Source organism: Gorilla gorilla, chromosome 22 (genome assembly GCF_029281585.2).
Source record: "Gorilla gorilla gorilla isolate KB3781 chromosome 22, NHGRI_mGorGor1-v2.1_pri, whole genome shotgun sequence".
NCBI lineage: Eukaryota > Metazoa > Chordata > Mammalia > Primates > Hominidae > Gorilla > Gorilla gorilla.
The window spans coordinates 20,364,220-20,383,685 of NC_073246.2; the positions used below are offsets into that span (position 1 = coordinate 20,364,220).

The 19,466-nt window shown below is 35.2% G+C and overlaps 1 protein-coding gene across 1 annotated transcript in view; it reads right to left on the reverse strand.

Annotated features, from left to right (window-relative positions):
* Positions 1–19,466, reverse strand: part of TMPRSS15 (transmembrane serine protease 15) — a 136,332-nt gene that overhangs the window by 109,299 nt on the left and 7,567 nt on the right. Inside the window, exons 3-6 of the mRNA XM_055373826.2 lie at positions 19,015–19,145; positions 18,695–18,762; positions 4,427–4,578; positions 220–255 (exon numbers count right to left, since the gene is read on the reverse strand). Coding sequence (XP_055229801.1) covers positions 220–255; positions 4,427–4,578; positions 18,695–18,762; positions 19,015–19,145 — 387 coding nt within the window. The remainder of the gene's footprint in view (positions 1–219; positions 256–4,426; positions 4,579–18,694; positions 18,763–19,014; positions 19,146–19,466) is intronic.

Consider the following 19,466-nt stretch of genomic DNA (forward strand, 5'->3'; position numbering starts at 1 on the left):
TAAAAGTGAAATCTGAGAACTCAGGCATTAGCCCTAAATATGTTGTTTACTTTGGTGAAATCCAGGGCTAAAACTGCAGACTTTTATGCTCTTGATTTCTTGTCTATAAAATAGGCACAATATTTATTGCTAAGGCATCAGAGACTTCTCAGGGGCCTAAAATAAAATGTACGAGAAAACTTTCTTTCAAAAAATAATAATAATATTATTAAAACTGACCTGGAGTTGCCAGATGACTGGTGGTTGTTAGCTTGTCTGAAAAATAAATTACATTAAAATAATTATTACCTATTTTAAACTAATTACCAGGAATTTATTGTATATTCATTCTGCATAATAATTAACCTAAGAATTTTAAAAGTTATTACGAATTATTAGTGTCCATTTAGAAGTATGTCATTTGTATTTGGATTTAAAAATAAATCTTTTATGTTTTCGATGATTTTTAGAGTTGTAGCACAGAGGTTTTTAGATTTTAACTCCTCTTTTATTTTCTAACTAAAGAAGACAAGGTTATTTAATGATCAATAACTAAATGCGAGGATTCATTAATCTCATAATGACCATAGGCGTAAATGTTCCAGGTTAATTTGATGTTATATGAAAGAGAAGCGTCAGATATGCTTAGACCATGGGCATTGGAATCAGGAGGAATTGCTTTTGATTTCTGAGTTTGACACTTAGTACCTGTGTGACCCTGGGCGTGTTACTTATTATTTAATTTATTCTTTCAAATAGAAAAATATTACGACCTCTCTACAAAATCATTCTGATAATTGAAATAGGTAATGTTTGTAAAATATAGTACCTGGCTAAAGAGGATGCCTTAAAAAATAAGACTTCAAGTCTTATAAAAATTGTCATGATTACTATACCAAAAGTAATATCTTCATAGTTTTATAACTATGAAGTTTGAAATTGTAGCTCGAAAGATGGGATGAAGAAAATGCTGGAATAGAGTAGTTAACATAAAGTCTGAATTCTCCTTTCCAAAGTGAAATATATTCTGAAAGTGATCTTTCTTTATCTCACCCTTAGTGACCTCCCAAGTGCCATAGCTTCATCACCAAAGCACCATGATTGGAGCCGTTTATGGAGATGTCACACACACACACACACACACACACACACACTCATATATCTCTCCTATATAACACACACACACTCATATATCTCTTCTATATAACACACACACACTCATATATCTCTCATATATATTTGTATATAAAGTTTAAAATATGAAAGGAACATTGAAATTGGAAATGTATATCCTTGGCATAAGTGATGAGGCATTAGGAACATTGTAATATTATGAATTATGTTATTCCTAACCAATATAAGCTTCTTACAACTTGATATGAAGACTAAATGCCTCAGAAATAGCTTCAAGAAAAAAATGTATATTTTCCTAGGTGATAGAGTTTGATGATCACTAAGTTGTATTTTTAAAAGTGCCATAAACACTGACCTGAAGTTGTTGCAGGGCTTACTACAGAAAAATTGTCCAAAGATGCTGGAATAAAGTTGATTTAACACATGGGTTTATGATATAAATACATTACAAAACATTGAGTACAACTTGAATATTCATTCAAAGGGCATCTGATCCTTTAGAGTTCCTATTTTATCCTCTGCCATGCTAAATCTTCCTATTTATTATTTGGTTGTAATGCATTTGATAAATTTCCAGAGTCTGCGTATTGTCTCTATGCAATTTACTTATGCAAAAAGTTTGCTTTATTTTGTATCTATATAAGAAACATATCTGTTTATTAATCATAGTTCTATAGAATAATTTACATTTTAGACAACTAATATAACACGATACGCCACATCTTGGCATACCTAGAACCACTTGTTTTACACTAAAATATATGAAGGTAACAATTGCAAAACAATCTTTCACATAATGAATATTTCCTTGGAACTAAGTGGTATGTAAGTAAAAAGTGCTTTGCACATAAAAGACAAAAGCTGACAATTTTCTTTGAACTTTAACATGTTTAATAGTTTTAAAAGGATAGACTCACCTATGCAAGATATAAAGGAAATCAAAGCATATCTCATCAAAACCCATGTGGTGAATTTGTTTTTATTCAAAACTGTATTGATGATAAGTGGGCTAAGAAGTATATTCATTTCTACTAACTAGGTGGTTTATTTCAGTATTTCATCATTTTTGAATTGTGTTGGTTCTATAAAACCTATAAACGAAGTTTAGGTTTGAAGTTTTATAAACGATACATGGTAGAGCGTTGACGCTGAAGATAAAATAAAATTTATGTGACTTTTCATAAATAATGTGGTTTAATTTTTTTATGTTTGACAGCATATTGTACAAAACTTTAAGATATCTATGTATAATTTAACTTAACAGTTATAGTATTTAACTGTATATTATAGTATACTATACTGTATAGTATTAAATTATAGATTTAATAGTAAATCTTAACTAAATTTAAAACTTTATAAATTTGAAAATTCACATGATACAAATGGATATTAAACTGAAATACCTACAATTAACTTGGTACCCTGTTTATACATGTGTTTTAATACAATTCAACAAATTAAATGTAACTTCAACTTGTTGAGAATATTCTTGGGCTGATGTTGTAAAACAGTTTATTACACTTGTGATACTAATTCTAAATTAACTCAAAAGATACGGTTTCATTGAATAAACATATAATTTTAAAAATCACAAACTCTATTCCCCCAGATGATCCAAATATAGGAAATCATGAAAAAAAGTTTCAGCATATCTGTCAATTTGCTTGCCAGAACAGACCATCAGAAACAAATACACATTCAAATAGAGATAGTAAGATGACAACTTTGGGGCCTATTGGAGGACGGGCGGTGGGAGGAGGCAGAGAATGAGGAGAAATAACTAACGAGTGCTAGGCTTAATAACTGGGTGATAAAATAATCTATACAACAAACTCCCATGACACAAGTTTACCTACATAACAAACCTGTACATGTACCCTGAAAAGTTAAAAAATAAAAAATGAAAATATTCATTTTTCCATGCCAAAAAAGAAAAATGACTATGAAAAAAATCAACTAAAATTGTTCAAAGATAAAAACATTACAAACAAACTAGTATAAAGGTTATGAGGACAGACATTAGGATCAGACCACAGGGGTCAGAATGCCTAAGTCTAAATGACTGTGTGAAAAAGGCCATTTACCAAAAGTATCTGTATTTTGGTCTTCTCCCTGATTGGGGGATAGTAATGACATCACATAAGAGGATTAATGTAGAGAGTAAAAATGTTGATAGATAAACCACCTGTTCTAGCTAATAATAGCCAGTAGTAGTTTTCAGCTCATCTGAATCAAAGATTCAAAATAGACAGTATCTGCTCAAACAGCTGTGACATGGATCCAAATCATCAGTAGAGGAAGGACTAAGAATTTATCTTCTTGCTGAACAGGAGCTGCAAGATGTTGCAGGAGACTCAGTCAAAGAGGAAACTATGCTTGATGAAACAATGCTCTGAAGAGAAGCAACTAGAGATCCACAATCTCATATCTACTATTAGAAAATAAACAACAAAACTCCTGGATGTTTTTATGTATTTGATTTAGAGGCAAACATACCGATTGATCTCATTTTGTAGCAAAACTAGTTGAACTAATTAAATAGGCTATTTAGAGTTTCTCTTTATTCCCCTCGGTGTAGATATTTATGTATTGGCTAACTTTCTAACGTCCAAAAATTTCTGAATTCCAAAATGTATTTGGTCCCAAGGTTTACGGGTAAGGGATTGAATCTGGATGACCTTGGCAAATTACTACTGTTCTCAACAATACTCAATAAGGACACTGTGTTTGTTGAATTGAATTGAATGAAGAATAATTAGAATGGAAAATTTGGAACAATCTAAGCATTTACAAACATATTTTTTGTTATTTTTGATGTTCCATATTTCTTCTTTTTTGGTTTATTCTTATGTTAAAATTACTTATCATTTTAAAAATTAATATTTAATTTTTATAAATATGTAACTGGAAGGGATCAAACTCATTGACTCTACTTTTTTCTTCTTTTTTTAGCTCCTCAATTAGAAATTGGACCTTGCCACCGGATTTTATAATCTAACAATGTCTAGAGAGAGTTCCTGAAGTTAGGGTGTGCTTGAACAGTGCAAAGAATGCATAAGACCCACAAACTTCTATGCATGCCAACACTTTCAGAATCTCCTTGATATTTGGTATTTTATAAACTTTTTCTCATTGATAAGTTTCTTCAAATACGGTTTCTTCAGATTTTACTTTTCTCATGTAAATGTGTCACCTCAGGCAATAAGACATGTTCCTAAGGTCAAGCATGATTCCACTTCCTCCCCGGTATATTGCTAGAATTTTAATTTCATAGCTTAATGATTCAAAGAAATCAAATAATGTTCACAGATACCTAGGATATCAACGCTGTTCAAATCAATATGGAAAGTGACCAGTTGGCTGGATTTATTTGCTTCAAGGCCTTGAATCAGTTCTTCTTTTACATTTTCATCTGACACCCACTGGGCAAAGAAAAGGTCAAATATGACTATAATGCTGCCATTTCTGCAAAGCAAAAGAGGATATAAGAGGAAAAAGTCAGCCATCTTCAACTGATTTGTGTTCAATTCATGTTAAATGTCTTTGAAATTCTCTATAGTTATCATCTTGCTAATTCTCATTATACCTGTGTAAGATAGTCACTTCAAATATTATCTTTATTTCATGAGGGAAAGAAAAAGCGAACTGAAAGACTAAATGCTTTTTTGAGAAGAGAAACTCCAAAGTAGATGCAAAATTGAAATCTGAGTTTTCTGAGTTCCACGTTCAAGTACTCATCCCCAGGCCAGCATGTTCCTGAGACCCTTGTGTTAAAATCACGTGGTCTCTTTGCACTTACTCTGATTTTACTGTTTGGAGAAAAGAAGGGTATGGATTTGTAGTTTTTCATGGATAATTTCTAAGTTGGGGGAAATCTAAGGTAGTTTCACTGGTTTCAAAGAAAATTTTTCTACATGGTTTTAAAAGGCCTGATAGCAAGCTTATGGCAACTAATCTATATCTCCCTCTTCTTCTCTGTTTTGCTTAATATAAAATATCAAAATATGCCCTGATTTCAAGGGATAGAAAGAAAACAAGGGTATCTGGGTCTATCAGGGATTCACAAGAAATTCAATCTCAGGTCCATGAGTTGGGACTGTCTTGCCTGCATGATCTCCAAACATAGCATTAGAGTTCAGTCATATAGCCCTAATCATCTTCCCCCTTGATTTTATCCCCTGCTCTGTACGATGCATTTTAAAAGGTAACTTTTTTTCAGTGTAAAGAAAGAGAAAAATGAATAAATTTTTGGTGAATAGGGATACTTAGGAGATTTTTGCACTCCTGCTTACATTTCTATTTGCCATATGCTATCATTTTAGGGTATGACCACTTGGGAGACAAACTATAGCTCTGATATTTATTCTATACCCCTCAATAAACTCTAGGCGCTCACGGTATACTTGGCTGCTTAAGACACAGACCAGGGCAAACTAAATTTTGCATGATATGTTTGCTGGTTTTGAATTATGGGAGTTATATATTCTTGTGATATATGTAAGTTTATGAGCTTGTTGAAGGATTTTCTCAAGTCCAGTAGAATTCTTTATTTATCTCTCCATCTATCTATCTTGATAGAACCTACAGTAAATGTTATTTTTTCTTCCATGACTGAATATAGAACTAGAATATTCCTGAAAGATCACAGTAGATCAGCATCTCCACTAGGGGGAGTATATTCCTTCTTCGTGTCCATGGCACTATTCAGTTTCACAGTAATTCACTTCCAGGAAGCTGGTCTTTCATTTTCAAAATGAACAAGATATAATATTTTTGATATAATATTTTTATAATTCACATGTATTAAATAAATTATATAAAATGATAGAAGGTTTAACTTTCTAATCATTTGCTTAAATTATAGCAGCCAAATCTTGTAAATGAGAAGGTTCCCTAGTAACTGTTTAGTTCAGGGTTTCCCAAACTTACCCATACATGAAATCACTGTTGTCCTTGGTAATGATACATTTCGTCACAGACACTACCTTTCATCTACTTTTCCACACTTGTGTTGGCTGGCTAACCCCTAATTTTACTGGAGAATAAGCCTCCATTTTTTTAGGAAAGGTGGCATCTTCTTTAACCATTCTTTATACCAAACATGGTTTTATTCATGGGTGTATTACCTGGCCTTGGTCAACAGAATCTGAAGGGAAGACTAATGGAAACTTCTGGAAAACTTTTTTATATCTAATAAAAGAACAGCTCAAAGTAGATTACCACCCTTCGTTGTTGAACATTATTAGGTCTACATAATCTGCCGAAACTGCCACATCTACCTTGAGACCATGAGTGAGGCCATGGTTGATAAGCCAAAGATAGCGTAGCAGAAGAAGGAAAGTACCCAAAGCCCTGACTATGTCATTGTCATTGTACTACTGAATTAACTTCCTTTAAAACCTCTAGATTTCTTGTGATGTCAGATAATAAACACTTTTTTTGAGACGGAGTCTCTCTCTGTGGCCAGGCTGGAATGCAGCGGCATGATCTCCGCTCACTGCAACCTTCGCCTCCCGGGTTCAAGCAATTCTCCTGCCTTAGCCTCCTGAGTAACTGGGACTACAGGTGCCCTACACCACGCCCAGCTAATTTTTTGTATTTTTAATAGAGATGGGGTTTCACCATGTTGGCCAGGATGGTCTCGATCTCCTGACCTCGTGATCCTCCTGCCTCGGCCTCCCAAAGTGCTGGAATTACAGGCATGAGCCACCATGCCTGGCCAATAAACGCTTATTTTTAAGGCACTTTTAGTCATGCATTATGTTAATGGGAATTTTGAAAATTCTAACAAGCATACAACTGTCAGCCCCTATCCCATATTTATATGAACAGAAGGTAATTACTCTAATTTTGAAGCTGAATATTGGCCAATATTTTCATTTTAGCAATGAGGACACTGAGGCTTAGAGTAATGTAGGTAACTTTGCCTAGGGTTATACAGCTTATTAGTGTCAGAGATAGAAAAGAAACCTAGGGAATCTGTTTCCCTAATGTGTTTTTATATAATTCCCATCCCCCCACATTCAACAACACTTTTATCAATTCTATTCTGAACTATTTGTCAGCAGGAAAGAGGCTACAGCACATTTACCCTAAAGGCATGTCCAGGTATTTTATTCTGTTGCATACTTAGCAGAACTTTATATACAAATAGATGAAAAAAACAGCTGGTTGGATATTTTTGGGGAGAAGGGAAAGATATTTATTTCTGCAATACTTCCAAAAGACAGAGCACTGCCTTTTTCTCTCCTCCTCTTCTTCCTTCTTCTTTTCCTCCTACTCCTTTTTCTTTTTTACATTATGTCTTCCTAATCAACCTCACTTTCCAAGATAGTTAAATGGACAAGATTGATTGTGGTTAAAATGAAGTGAGAGTGAACAATATTAATTATTTTCTCTCTCTCCAATCCCCCATCTTTATTTTATCTTTGGTTGCAGACCAGAAAACTTAAATTCTGATTAAATCTGTTTTATTTCTATGTAATTTCACAGGTTCAATTTGACTGAACACTTGCTTTCATTTTATTTGAGTTATGGAGTAAAAGAGGTAAGGTATTTTGGGCAAAGAAAATACAAATGTGGAATTTTGCTTCACTGAGTTGAAAGTAACTGGATTAGTTCATCCTCAGGCATAAAACATTTTTCTTTGAAAGGTGTGTTCTCTTAGTTGTGAATTATGCATTACATTTAATAATTTATACTTTGCAAGGATAGGAGTTGCATATCCTATATCCACATAAAGTTGTAGCCTTTAAAATTTATTTTCTTATTTAGTGGAAATGTTGAGATGAGAGAGATAAAGCAGAAATAAAAAAAGTCGTAATAATCATTTGTGATTCACCTCATAAGAAAGCTGAAGCTGTTTAGTTGTTTAGTAATGAAATGAGAATTCTTCCTTTAGGTTAAAAAAAAATGACCATTTTCATTTCAAAGTACTAGTCCTTGTAAAATAACAGTCTTTCTCTAAGGCAGATAAATCCTACTATGGTACAGAAAGCTTGAGTATAATAGAGCAAAATATTACTTATCTCATATATTCCTTAATGATATTGGTAACCTTTAGGGTTGCTGAGTAAACAAGTCTTTTCTTTCCTAACTTTGTGGCTTATCTGTGCCCAAAGGGCAAAAGAAACTGCATGTTGCCACAAAGGGTAAATAGTTCTTTATTAAAATAATCAAATGCTAAATGTTCTGGTGAAAGCACTTTCCACAAAGCAGAATGAATGAAAGTAGTCCCCAAATAGACCAAACCATTTGCTTACCCTGAAGAGTAGCTACACACACATACATATACACACACACACGCACACACACACGCACACACACCCCAAAATCATACAAGTTAGTAAGTGGCAGAGATTGGCATTAAATATTGTGAAAGTAAGAGAAAATAGTTCAATGACTAAATCTAGTATTGGAGTGCTAGAATTTGATCATATACACATACATGGTGTGAGTTTAATTAAAATCTATATCAAAAATGTAAATAGGTATTTTAAAGGATTTATAGATAACAGTTGATGTAGGTATTGTTAGGTGAGAACTCAGTTATTTCTGTTTTCTGATTTTATCAATTGGATTTTTAAATTAAAATAATTTATAAAGTTAATAATGAGTCTGCCACTGTTTCCTATGAGTGGAATACGTCTATTTGTAGGTGATTATTCAAGGTAAAGTAATCCTAAGTGTTTCATTGTTACTCTCTCTCCTGCTCCTGATTTCCTTTTTCTATCCTCCTCTTCTAGGTCTCCCAAAATAGCAACAATGTGATTTATCTAACAGACGTTTTCATGAAATTCCTTTGCATTGCACTTTTCAAAAACTCACTTCTGATTTAATGGCAGCTCAGCTACCACCAGAGGGAAGTATCTCTACATTGATGAAGTACATTATTTGACAGTCATTATAAAATATTTGTCAAGGTCTGGGCACGGTACTGGCCTCCTAGGTAGCTATAAAGGAGGGGAAACAAACAATCCCTAAGCTCAAATAATTTACAGTTTCAAATGTGGTGATTTTGTCATCTAGAGAAATAAAAGATTACTTACTAAATATCAAAGAAAAATTTGGGATTTTGGTAGCCCACCAGGCCTATATATAAAAGTCTATATTCATCAAATTTTCCCAACCTAATGTAAGTGAAGTTATCCAGCATGTTGTAGACATGTAAACATAAAGGGTTCCATTAGCAAAACTATTCTGATAAACTCTGCAATGGACACTGTGCTTTCTGTATGGATTTCACTAGGCAAAGCCCAATTCAAGAGAGGCAGGCACCTATCTCTCCTTAAAGGAGGTTAAAGCCTTTTGGAAATAAATCTGAATTGATGTTTTACTGCAGCTCTCCAGACTCAATCCTCTACAAAACTAGAAAAGAGAAATTCATTTCATTCACCACAAAGTAGACAAATAGCTTAAAGTGAACCAACAAAAAATAAAACTTTCCCGTGTAATGTTACACTCACAAAATAAAGACTAAGTACACATTTTTATTAGCATTTTGAAAAAGTTAAAATAATTAACCTTTCCTGCATGTCTGTGTTTCTCCTTTTAGTTCTGATATTGGACCAATGAAAGAGGCTAAGAGATTATACACTCTGGAAACAGAGGGAAGGGACTACGTACTGTAGGTAGGAATGAAGACAGCAGATGGGTGTAGGGGCAGCTCCTGGGATTAAGATGTCAGAAATATGCAATAGAGTAAAGAATGATACGATAGATAAGGAAATAAAGAAAAGAAAGAAAGACAAGAGAAAGAAAGAAAGAAGAAAAAAGAGAAAGAGAAAGAAAGAAGGAAGGAAAGAAAGACAGAAAGAAAGAAGAAAGAAAAGAAAAAAAGAAAGAAAGGAAAGAAGGAAGGAAGGAAAGAAAGAAAGAAAGAAGAAAGAAAAGAAAAAAGAAAGGAAAGAAGGAAGGAAGGAAAGAAAGAAGAAAAAAAGGAGGGAGGGAGGCAGGGAGGAAAGGAGGAAGTAAATTAAGGAAGGAAGGAAGGAAGGGAGGAAGATTAAACCTTTTTGAATAAAAAGATAAAGCTTTCATTGTGTCTGTATTTGATAAGATTAAAAATTCACCTCTGATTTAATAGTAGCACAGCTACCACCAGGGGAAACCATCTCTACACTGATGAAGTATATTATTTGAGAATCATTATAAAATATTTATCAAGGTTTGAGCACTGTACTGGCCTCCTTGGTAGCTATAAAGAGGGGAAAGAAATAATTCCTAAACTCAAATAATTTACAATTTTAAATATAGTGATTTTGCAACTTAGAGAAATAAAAGATTATTTACTAAATATCAAAGAAAAATTCTGCGATTTTCATAGCCTACCAGGCCTATATATAAAAGTCTATATTCATCAAGTTTTGTTCCAACAGGAGATGGGAAGGCACTGAGGTTTCTTTTGACCATTAAATAAGCTTCATTTGACCTTCTGCCATTGTTTTTCTAAGCATAATCTCTTTTACCTTTGATTTGACTTTCCTACCTCTTTTTGGTCACTAAAACTAAGGATTCTGTTACTGATGTCAGAAATTTTGTGATGGTCATATACCAATTATTTTGTCCTTAGGATCTTTGATTCAATTGTTCCTTATCTAAGATGTGAGACTAACCTTTCTATAAAGTCAGGCTCACTGTGTTTCTCCAATGTCCTACCAGTCCCCTATGACTTTAATTTGGCACGAGTTCATTGTCACACTCTTAGGTTTATATTTAGCAAATTCATGATGTCTCAACATCTTCTTAGTAGCCCTCAATGCCAGCTCTATTATATCCTCAACACACTACATTATTTTTTATCTTTATCCGAAATGGCTTTCCTTGTCTTCTCCACTCAAGTAGTCCCTATCTATGCTTTTCAGACACTGTCCCACATTTTTCATAAAACTTTCCATGACCCGCCCTTTCAAGTCAAGGGATTCCTTCACACAGTAACATGCCTGTGCTTTTGGAGAACTATTTAAGAATTCTCAAGTTAGTTTATTTCTTGTAACAAAAAGTTAAAGCCATGGTAACTGTATAATTATTTTTATAGCCATAGGATGAAGATTAAATGAAAAGATGTTAATCTCTAACATAATATTAATAGGATGAAGATTAAATGAAAAAATGATAACCTCTAACATAATATTCATTATGTTAATAACAGCTGCTAAATAATTTTTCATTCATTTGCTAGGACTTTATAGAATACATATGCTGTGGTAGGCATTAGTTAGGTTCTGAAAATACAGGTATCAAAGATACATTCTCTGCCCTAAGAGAGCTCCTAGCCTAGTAAGGAGATAGACAAATCAACAATTATGCTATAGTGTGAGAATTGTACTTTAAATGTAGATACATGGTGCTAAATGCACAGGGGGAAGAAGTACCTAAACCAGACTAGAGTGTCAGTTAAGTGTCCCTGGGAAGGCGACATGGACTGGTTCTTAATGGGTTGTGAGGATGGAATATAAGAATGGATGCAATAATAAGGAGAGAAAATGAGAGTGCCAGTATATTAATCCATTTTTACACTACTATAAAGAAATACCTGAGACTGGCTAATTTATAAAATAAAGAAGTTTAATTGGCTTACAGTTCCACATGGCTGGGGAGGCCTCAGAAACTTACAATCAGGGTGGAAGCCTAAGGGGAATCAAGGACCTTCTTCACATGGTGGCAGAAGAGAGAAGAGTGTGAAGGGGGAAGAAACCCTTATGAAACCATCAGATCTCATAAGAACTCACTCACTGTCATGAGAACAGCATGTGGGAAACTGCCTTTATGACCTAATCACCTCACACCAGGTACCTCTCTCAACCTGTGGGGATTACAATTGGAGATGAGATTTGTGTGGGGACACAGAGCCAAACCATATCATTCTGCTTCAGGCCCCTCCCAAATCTCATGCCCTCACATTTCAGAACACAATCATGCCTTCCCAACAGTCCCTCAAAGTCTTAACTCATTTCAGCATTAATTCAAAAGTCCAAAGTCCAAAGTCTCATCTGAGACTAGACAAGGCTCTTCTGCCTGTGAGTATGTAAAATCTAAAACAAGTTCATTACTTCCAACATACAAAGGGGTTACAAGCACTGGATGAATGCTACCATTCCAAATGGAAAAAAAATTGGACAAAACAAAGGGGCTACAGGCCCCATGCAACTCCAAAATCCAGCAGGGCAGTCATTAAATCTTAAAGCTCCAAAATAATCTCCTTTGACTCCATGTCTCACATCCAGGGCATGCTAATGCAAGGGGTGGGCTCTGACGGTCTTGGGCAGCTCCACCCTAGTGGCTTTGAAGCATACAGCTCCCCTATCCCCACTGGCTGCTTTCACATCTGGCATTGAGTGTCTGCAGTTTTTCCAGGCACACGGTGTGAGATGTCAGTGGATCTACCATTCTGTGGTCTGGAGGACGGTGGCTGTCTTCTCCAGAGTCAGCCCAGGGGAGACTCTGTGTGGGGGCTCTAGCCACACATTTTCCTTCTGCACTGCTCTAGCAGAAGTTCTCCATGAGGGTTCTGTCCCCGCAGCAGACTTCTGCCTAGATATCCAGATGTTTCCATACATCCTCTGAAATCTAGGCAGAGGTTCCCAAACTTTAGTTCTTGACTTCTGTGTACCTGCGGGCCCACGTGGAAGTTGCCAAAGTGTGGAGCTTGCACCCTCTTAAGCAATGGCCTGACCTGTACACTGGGCCCTTTTAGCCATGGCTGGAGCTGGAGTGGCTGGGACGCAGGGCACCAAGCCCCAAGGCTGTACACAGCAGTGGGGTCCTGGGCCCCATCCACAAACCATTTTTTCCTCCTAGGCCTCCAGGCCTGTGATGGGAGGTCCTGCTATGAAGAACTCTGGCATGCCATGGAGACATGTTCACCATTGTCTTGGCGAATAACATTTGACTCCTCATTACTTATGCAAATTTCTGTAGCTGGCTTCAATTTGTCCCCAGGAAATGGGTTTTCTTTCTGCCACATAGTTAGCCTGCAAATTTTCCAAACTTTTATATTCTATCACCTGTTGAAAGTTTTGCTGTTTAGAAATTTCTCCTGCCAGATACCTTAAATCATCACTCTCAAGTTCAAAATTCCACAGATCTCTAGGGCAGGGGCAAAATGCTGCCAATCTCTTTGTTAAAGGATAGTAAGAATAACCTTTGGTCCCTTTTCCAATAAGTTCCTGATCTCCATCTGAGATCACCTCAACCTGGACTTCATCGTCCTTATCACTCTTAGCATTTTGGTCAAATCCATTCAACAAGTCTCTGAGGAGACTCCTTCCCGTCTTCTTCTGAGTTCTCCAAACTATTCCAACCTCTGCCTGTTACCCAGTTCCAATGTCACTTCCACATTTTCGGTTATCTTTATCGCAGTACCCCATTCCTGGTGCCAATTAGTCTTTTTTCACACTGCTATAAAGATACTACTCAAAACTGGGTAATTTATAAAGGAAGGAAGTTTAATTGACTCACAGTTCTGCATGACTGGGGAGGCCTCAGGAAACTTAAAATCATGGCAGAAGGTGAAGAAGCAGCAAGTACTTTCTTCACAACGTGGCAGGAAAGAGAGAGAGTGGGAGAAACTGCCACTTAAAAAACCATCAGATCTCATGAGAACTCATCCACTATCATGAGAACAGCATGGGAGAAACTGCCCCCATTCCAATCACCTCCCACCAGGTCCCTCCCTCAACATGTGGGGATTACAACTTGAGATGAGATTTGAGTGGGGACACAGAGCCATATCACCCAGTAATGAAAACATAGATAAAAGAGAGAAAGCAGGATGGTTTTGAGGGTGTACAGATGATGTGGCAGGACTGAGGCAGAAGGCTGTGTCGAGTTGGGGAGGAGAAACAGAAGGCCAGAGTGTGTTTTGGTGACAGAGCCATGCAGTACACCTGCATTTAGTATGATAGCACTAGAAAAAGTCTTTAGGTATTTAAGGAGTGAGATATGAAGATGGAGAGACATTTATTCTCTAAAAAACTAGTAACTACAAACAGGATCAGTGGATGAAAATCAAAGAAAGAAATAATTTGGTGATAATAATAAAGCATGTTCTAGTACCTAAAGTTATAAATAATAAACAAAATATACTAATAATCATGATTATTTAATAGGCTGTTTGTAGAATGTCCACAGCAATATTGAAAAAAGATTCCTAATTTTTGTTAGTCACATTATATGAGAAAATTAAATTTAAGCAGTATGAATCTCTTTCTTTTGTTGGACTAGAATGAATTTTCTTTAGTCTGTGAGCATTCCAGCTCAAAGCAGTCAAGCAAAGGCTAGACTACACAAGAAAAGAAAAAACTTTTTCTTGCACTATCACACAAACTGTATATACAACCTGACATGTAATGCCTAGTAACGTTAGTAAAAATTTCTTGACTCTGTCATATCTCCCCAACAATATTTTAAATTCCTCACAGCAGAGATTTTATACCTTAATCATCACATAAATTACTCATGCCTAATTTATTATTAATGTCTGTTATATATTAGTCACTTAACCCAGAGGTGCCCTTTGTAAGTAGGCAATTAAAAACCAAATAGCCTATCAAAACACAGAGAGAGAAAACCAGTTCTAAATATACCAATACAAATTAAAATGTCTTAATGATAGTGGTTGAATGAGCTCTTTAATAAAAGACTTTCTCTTAATATCTGTATTCTCAGAACCTAGTTAAATGTCTGTTTCTAAGTAAGCCCTATATGTATGTTAAATACATAAGCGAGCAAATGAATGGATGACTACCTGAACATTTATTTAACTCTATGTTGACAGGATAAAAATATTTGCTTCAGTTTTCCAGTATCTCTTTAATATATGTTTTGCCTATTTTTTGAAGTACTCTTTTTAGTGATTCTACTCTCCCCTTGTGCAAAGCACAGAACAATATTTTATATTTTCGTCTTTATCTTTATTCCACTATAGGGGGATTTTAAGTTATGCTGTATTTCAAAGCATGCTGTATCTCTCATAGAATTTTAGGGATATTAACCCTGAATAAACTGAAGATTATTTTGGGAAGATAAGGAAAATTCTTCTTTCTAAAGATTACAGAAACCACACGGTGACTTTGTTTCTATCATATCACACTTGAAGAACTGATTTTAAAAGCCTCAGATGAAACAAACAAAAATAATGTGTCATTTTTCAGGAGGAGGTAAAGAAAAAGTAAATAATGATAATTTTCATTCTAACCTAACAGATGTTTAAATCTTCATGCATGGCATTCTCTCTCTCTCTCTCTCTGTCTCTCTCTGTCTCTCTCTCTCTCTCTGTCTCTCTCTCTTTCTCTCACATACACAGAAACACACACTTACTTTTGATACTTTTGATGTATCTATGAACCATATAAACTGTACAGAGATACTGTAGACTCTACCTCATTTTCAGCTTGCCTCCAGTTTTTACTAAAACAACGAGGTCATTATGAAAAAAAAAAGCCACATTCCTACTAAATTATAACAGTATTACAATCTAAATGATAAAAAAGCCCCTTATAGACTTCTGGATAGATCAGTACACCTTTAAATCCAGTGACGGATTCTTATTCGTTTAACTCATTCCACTCTGACTTTCTGAGTATTTTTCTATATGCTAACTCCAGCAACTAGCATTGTCAATTCATAGAAGAGTAACACATGCATAACCATTAAAAAGGAAAAAAATAAGAGAATAAAAAGATTGTAAACTTAGGTACTGTTTACCCTAGTCTGAGTATAGATTATCCCATCAGTTTTCCCATAAAGTTAACGAACACTTTAACCTACACAAGTTTAAAAATCAGAGTGGAGAACAAGGAAAACTAAAGGTGCAAGCACAGGGCTTGCATGGAAAAAGGTCTATGGCCATTTAGCAAATGAACAAAATAAGGAACCCAGAGGGAGAGTAGCCACTAAGAAACATACAGCAAACACTGCCTGGACAATTCCTGAATATGTGACTCTTTAGCCTTAACTTTCATTGCTTCACTCTGTCTTGAGTACTTTTTTAATATAAAAATTAGTAGTAGAGGACAGCATGAATGTTTTAGACAGACAGACTAATGGCAGCTTGACATTGGAAAAGTAGCCTAGCCTCTCTGAACCACACATTAATAATTCACGACAGGCTGATAATCTAAAACTTCACAAACCCCTAGTGAGGAAAGCATTAGGTGACATACACAAGTACATGGTAGTAATGGTACACAGAAGAACAAATTGACAAGCTTGTGGTGATCTTCTGATTAGTACTGAGTATTTAGTTTGCTAAATGAATTGGTATACCAGGAACACCATCAGTCCATATATACTTGCCATTTTTCTTTTTAAAAATAGGGCTAAAGTATCTTAACCTTTTCAAAAATAATGTAATTTTTAGGGAGCAAAATGTAAAACATCTGAATTTTTTTAGTGTTATTATGATGCCTTATTATTTATCTAATTGAAGACATAAACCTTAAATATCAATGGACAATGTAGACAAGAAAACTGTAATAATTTCTATCAGACTCTCACCTGCACAAAAGCACAAAAAATATGTAATTTTAAGGCCCTGGAATATAATAAATAATACATGAATAAAAGTAAAATTAATATTCAGGTTTTATAGGTCGCAGTGTCTTGAAAACCCATAGGGAGGCTGTTGTCCTCTGCTATTGAGCTTGTACATTGTGCTTTCATTTCAAATTGTGGGCTTGGAGCTTTCAGCTACCTTCAACTGCAGTGCAGCAGCTGCTTAAAAACTAAGACTTATTTACTCTCACGGTAAAGGAGTATGGAAGATGGCCAGCTGTAACTAAAGAATATTGCCATCAGTCTAGCTTACTTAGATGTTTTTCTCCATGCTCATCTTGGCTTTCATTGTTCTCCTTCCTGTTCCAGGTTTACTGTCATCCTTCTTATTTCTGTAGAAAAAGAGAAGTTTCCTTTTCCATTGCATCTTGAGTCCACCCATCTATGGTGAAAAGCAAACCCACCCTCCCTAGAAGTGGTTATATTCTGTGGGCTCTGCTACTCTAACATTCTCATATGAAAGGAGAGCATATGCTGAATCAGAACAACAAAACTCCATTCAAACACATTCCCCAACACCTACTAGCTGTGTGATTTGAGGCAAGTTATTTTTCCAAGCCTCTGTGTCGTAGTTATTTAAGGCGGAATAATTGCATCTCCCTCACAGTCATTTGGTGAGGAGTGAATAAGAAAATACATCTTACAGCTGGGCGCTGTGGCTCATGCCTGTAATCCCAGCACTTTGGGAGGCCGAGGTGGGCGGATCACGAGGTCAGGAGATAGAGACGATTTTGGCTAACATGGTGAAACAGCATCTCTACTAAAAATACAAATAATTAGCCGGGTGTGGTGGCGGGCACCTGTAGTCTCAGCTACTCGGGAGGCTGAGGCAGGAGAATGGCGTGAACCTGGGAGGTGGAGCTTGCAGTGAGCTGAGATCACGCCAGTGCACTCCAGCCTGGGCGACAGAATGAGACTCGGTCTCAAAAAAAAAAAAAAAATCTATCTGTCTGTCTGTCTGTCTGTCTATCTATCTATCTATCTATCTATCTATCTATCTATCTATCTATCTTAAGTCACAAAAGGCTTGGTCTGAAATAGAGATTCAGCCAGTGAGTTTCCTTTTTGCCAGCTTGTCATAGGATCTCTGTTTTACCTAACCTTCTGGAATATTGTCTTTCTGTGCTGTTTAAATGTGAATTATTGTGAAGGCTTTGCTCTCTTCCCTTTTTCAGCTACCCCAGGTCTTGATCAGTCTTTAACTTTTTTTTCTTGGAATCCTTTCCGTCTTTTTCATTTTTAACTTAATTTTATAAATTTACATTTTTCTTTCTTTTATATTATATGTATTTTTAACTTTCCAGTTGACTTGTATCTCTATTCCAAAAGCCCTTTGGTAGTTTGAGTTTAGAAAACTTTAGGTTCAGAGAGATGTCAGCAAGATTGTCAAACTCTCCTTCATGATACAACAGCAACAACAACACACAGGTCAATTTTTTTTTTTGTGACAAATACAAAAGCTAATTGTTTAGAAAATAGATCTTACAATAGAAATAAGAAAATAGTTCTTACAATAATTTCCATATGTTACAGATTCAAACATTCATAGTGTGGAATTACATCATTACATTATTAATCTAAGATTTGTTAGTTTATTGAGCATCTACTTTACTTTAAGCAATCTTATGCCCTCTGGGTACAACAGTGGACAAGTACCTTCTCTCTAGGTATTTATAGTATAAATGAAGCAGGGTGATACAATATTATTTTATTAAATGATAAGCAAGCTTTTTCCAAATGTTCGTAGCAAGTCAAGTACTATATCTGCATCTGCACCCTCTCCATGTGTCTCTGCAAGATTTTATTGTCAGTAGAGAGAAACATATTAACATAAGATCAATTATCAAAAGTTATTATTATTTGCTACTAAAATGAAAGTTTATGCTGTGCCACTTTGCTTAATCCTCAAAAAATGTTGAAAAATTTAAATATTCCTCTTTTCCTATATATAGTGATGCTATTTTACAAATACTAGCAAAAAAATCACTAATTTTCCGTCAGTAGAAAATTTTTGAGCTATACTCACTCAAATTGTAAAACTCTTGAGTTCTTATATTCATTCTTCAGATTGCTTGATAGAAAGATCTCGTCTATCTAGACAAATATAAAAGATTGAATGAGTATACTAAATTTAGGATTTTAACTTTTGTTGAAAAATTTATACAAAGCAATCTTTATGTTCTGCTTAGAGTTGGGGCAATTTTCTCCACAGTAATGGGGCTCATACATTTGAGTATCTTGGGCATATTACATTTATTCTCTAGTTGTTTCACAGTGAGAAAATGGTGTTTTCGGCAAGTAGTTAAACTATGTTATAAAATTTTAAACCAGCTGTCAGTCTCCTACCATTTGCTGAAGGTCAAAAGCAAGAACTTTGAAATCCACTGAGAGTTTGTCTTGCAAATTAGGATTATATGTAACTCCGGATGTTATTTTAAATGTCCCTCTGGCTTCATGACTTTGTCCAAGTGCTGCACCTAGATAAATTAATAAGGAAAAAACACTAAGATTTTGGATTATGAGTAGGAGAAAATATGCACATTCTGTTAAGACATAGAAGTAAAGCTCTCGCTTGATGTGTTAGCTCTGTAGTTCTTGCTTTTTCTTTGTAGTCTCATGTTTCAAAATCAGCTGCTTTCTTTCCCCAGCTGTCTGATTGTTTTAAAAGATTGGAAACTAAACTTTTTTTCCATTCTTTCAATATTTTTTTCTTTTCTTTGAAGTCTAACCCACACTCCAAGCTTCCAAGTTTTCATTATTATTGTTATTGAGATTCCTGTTGGAAGATACACAGACTG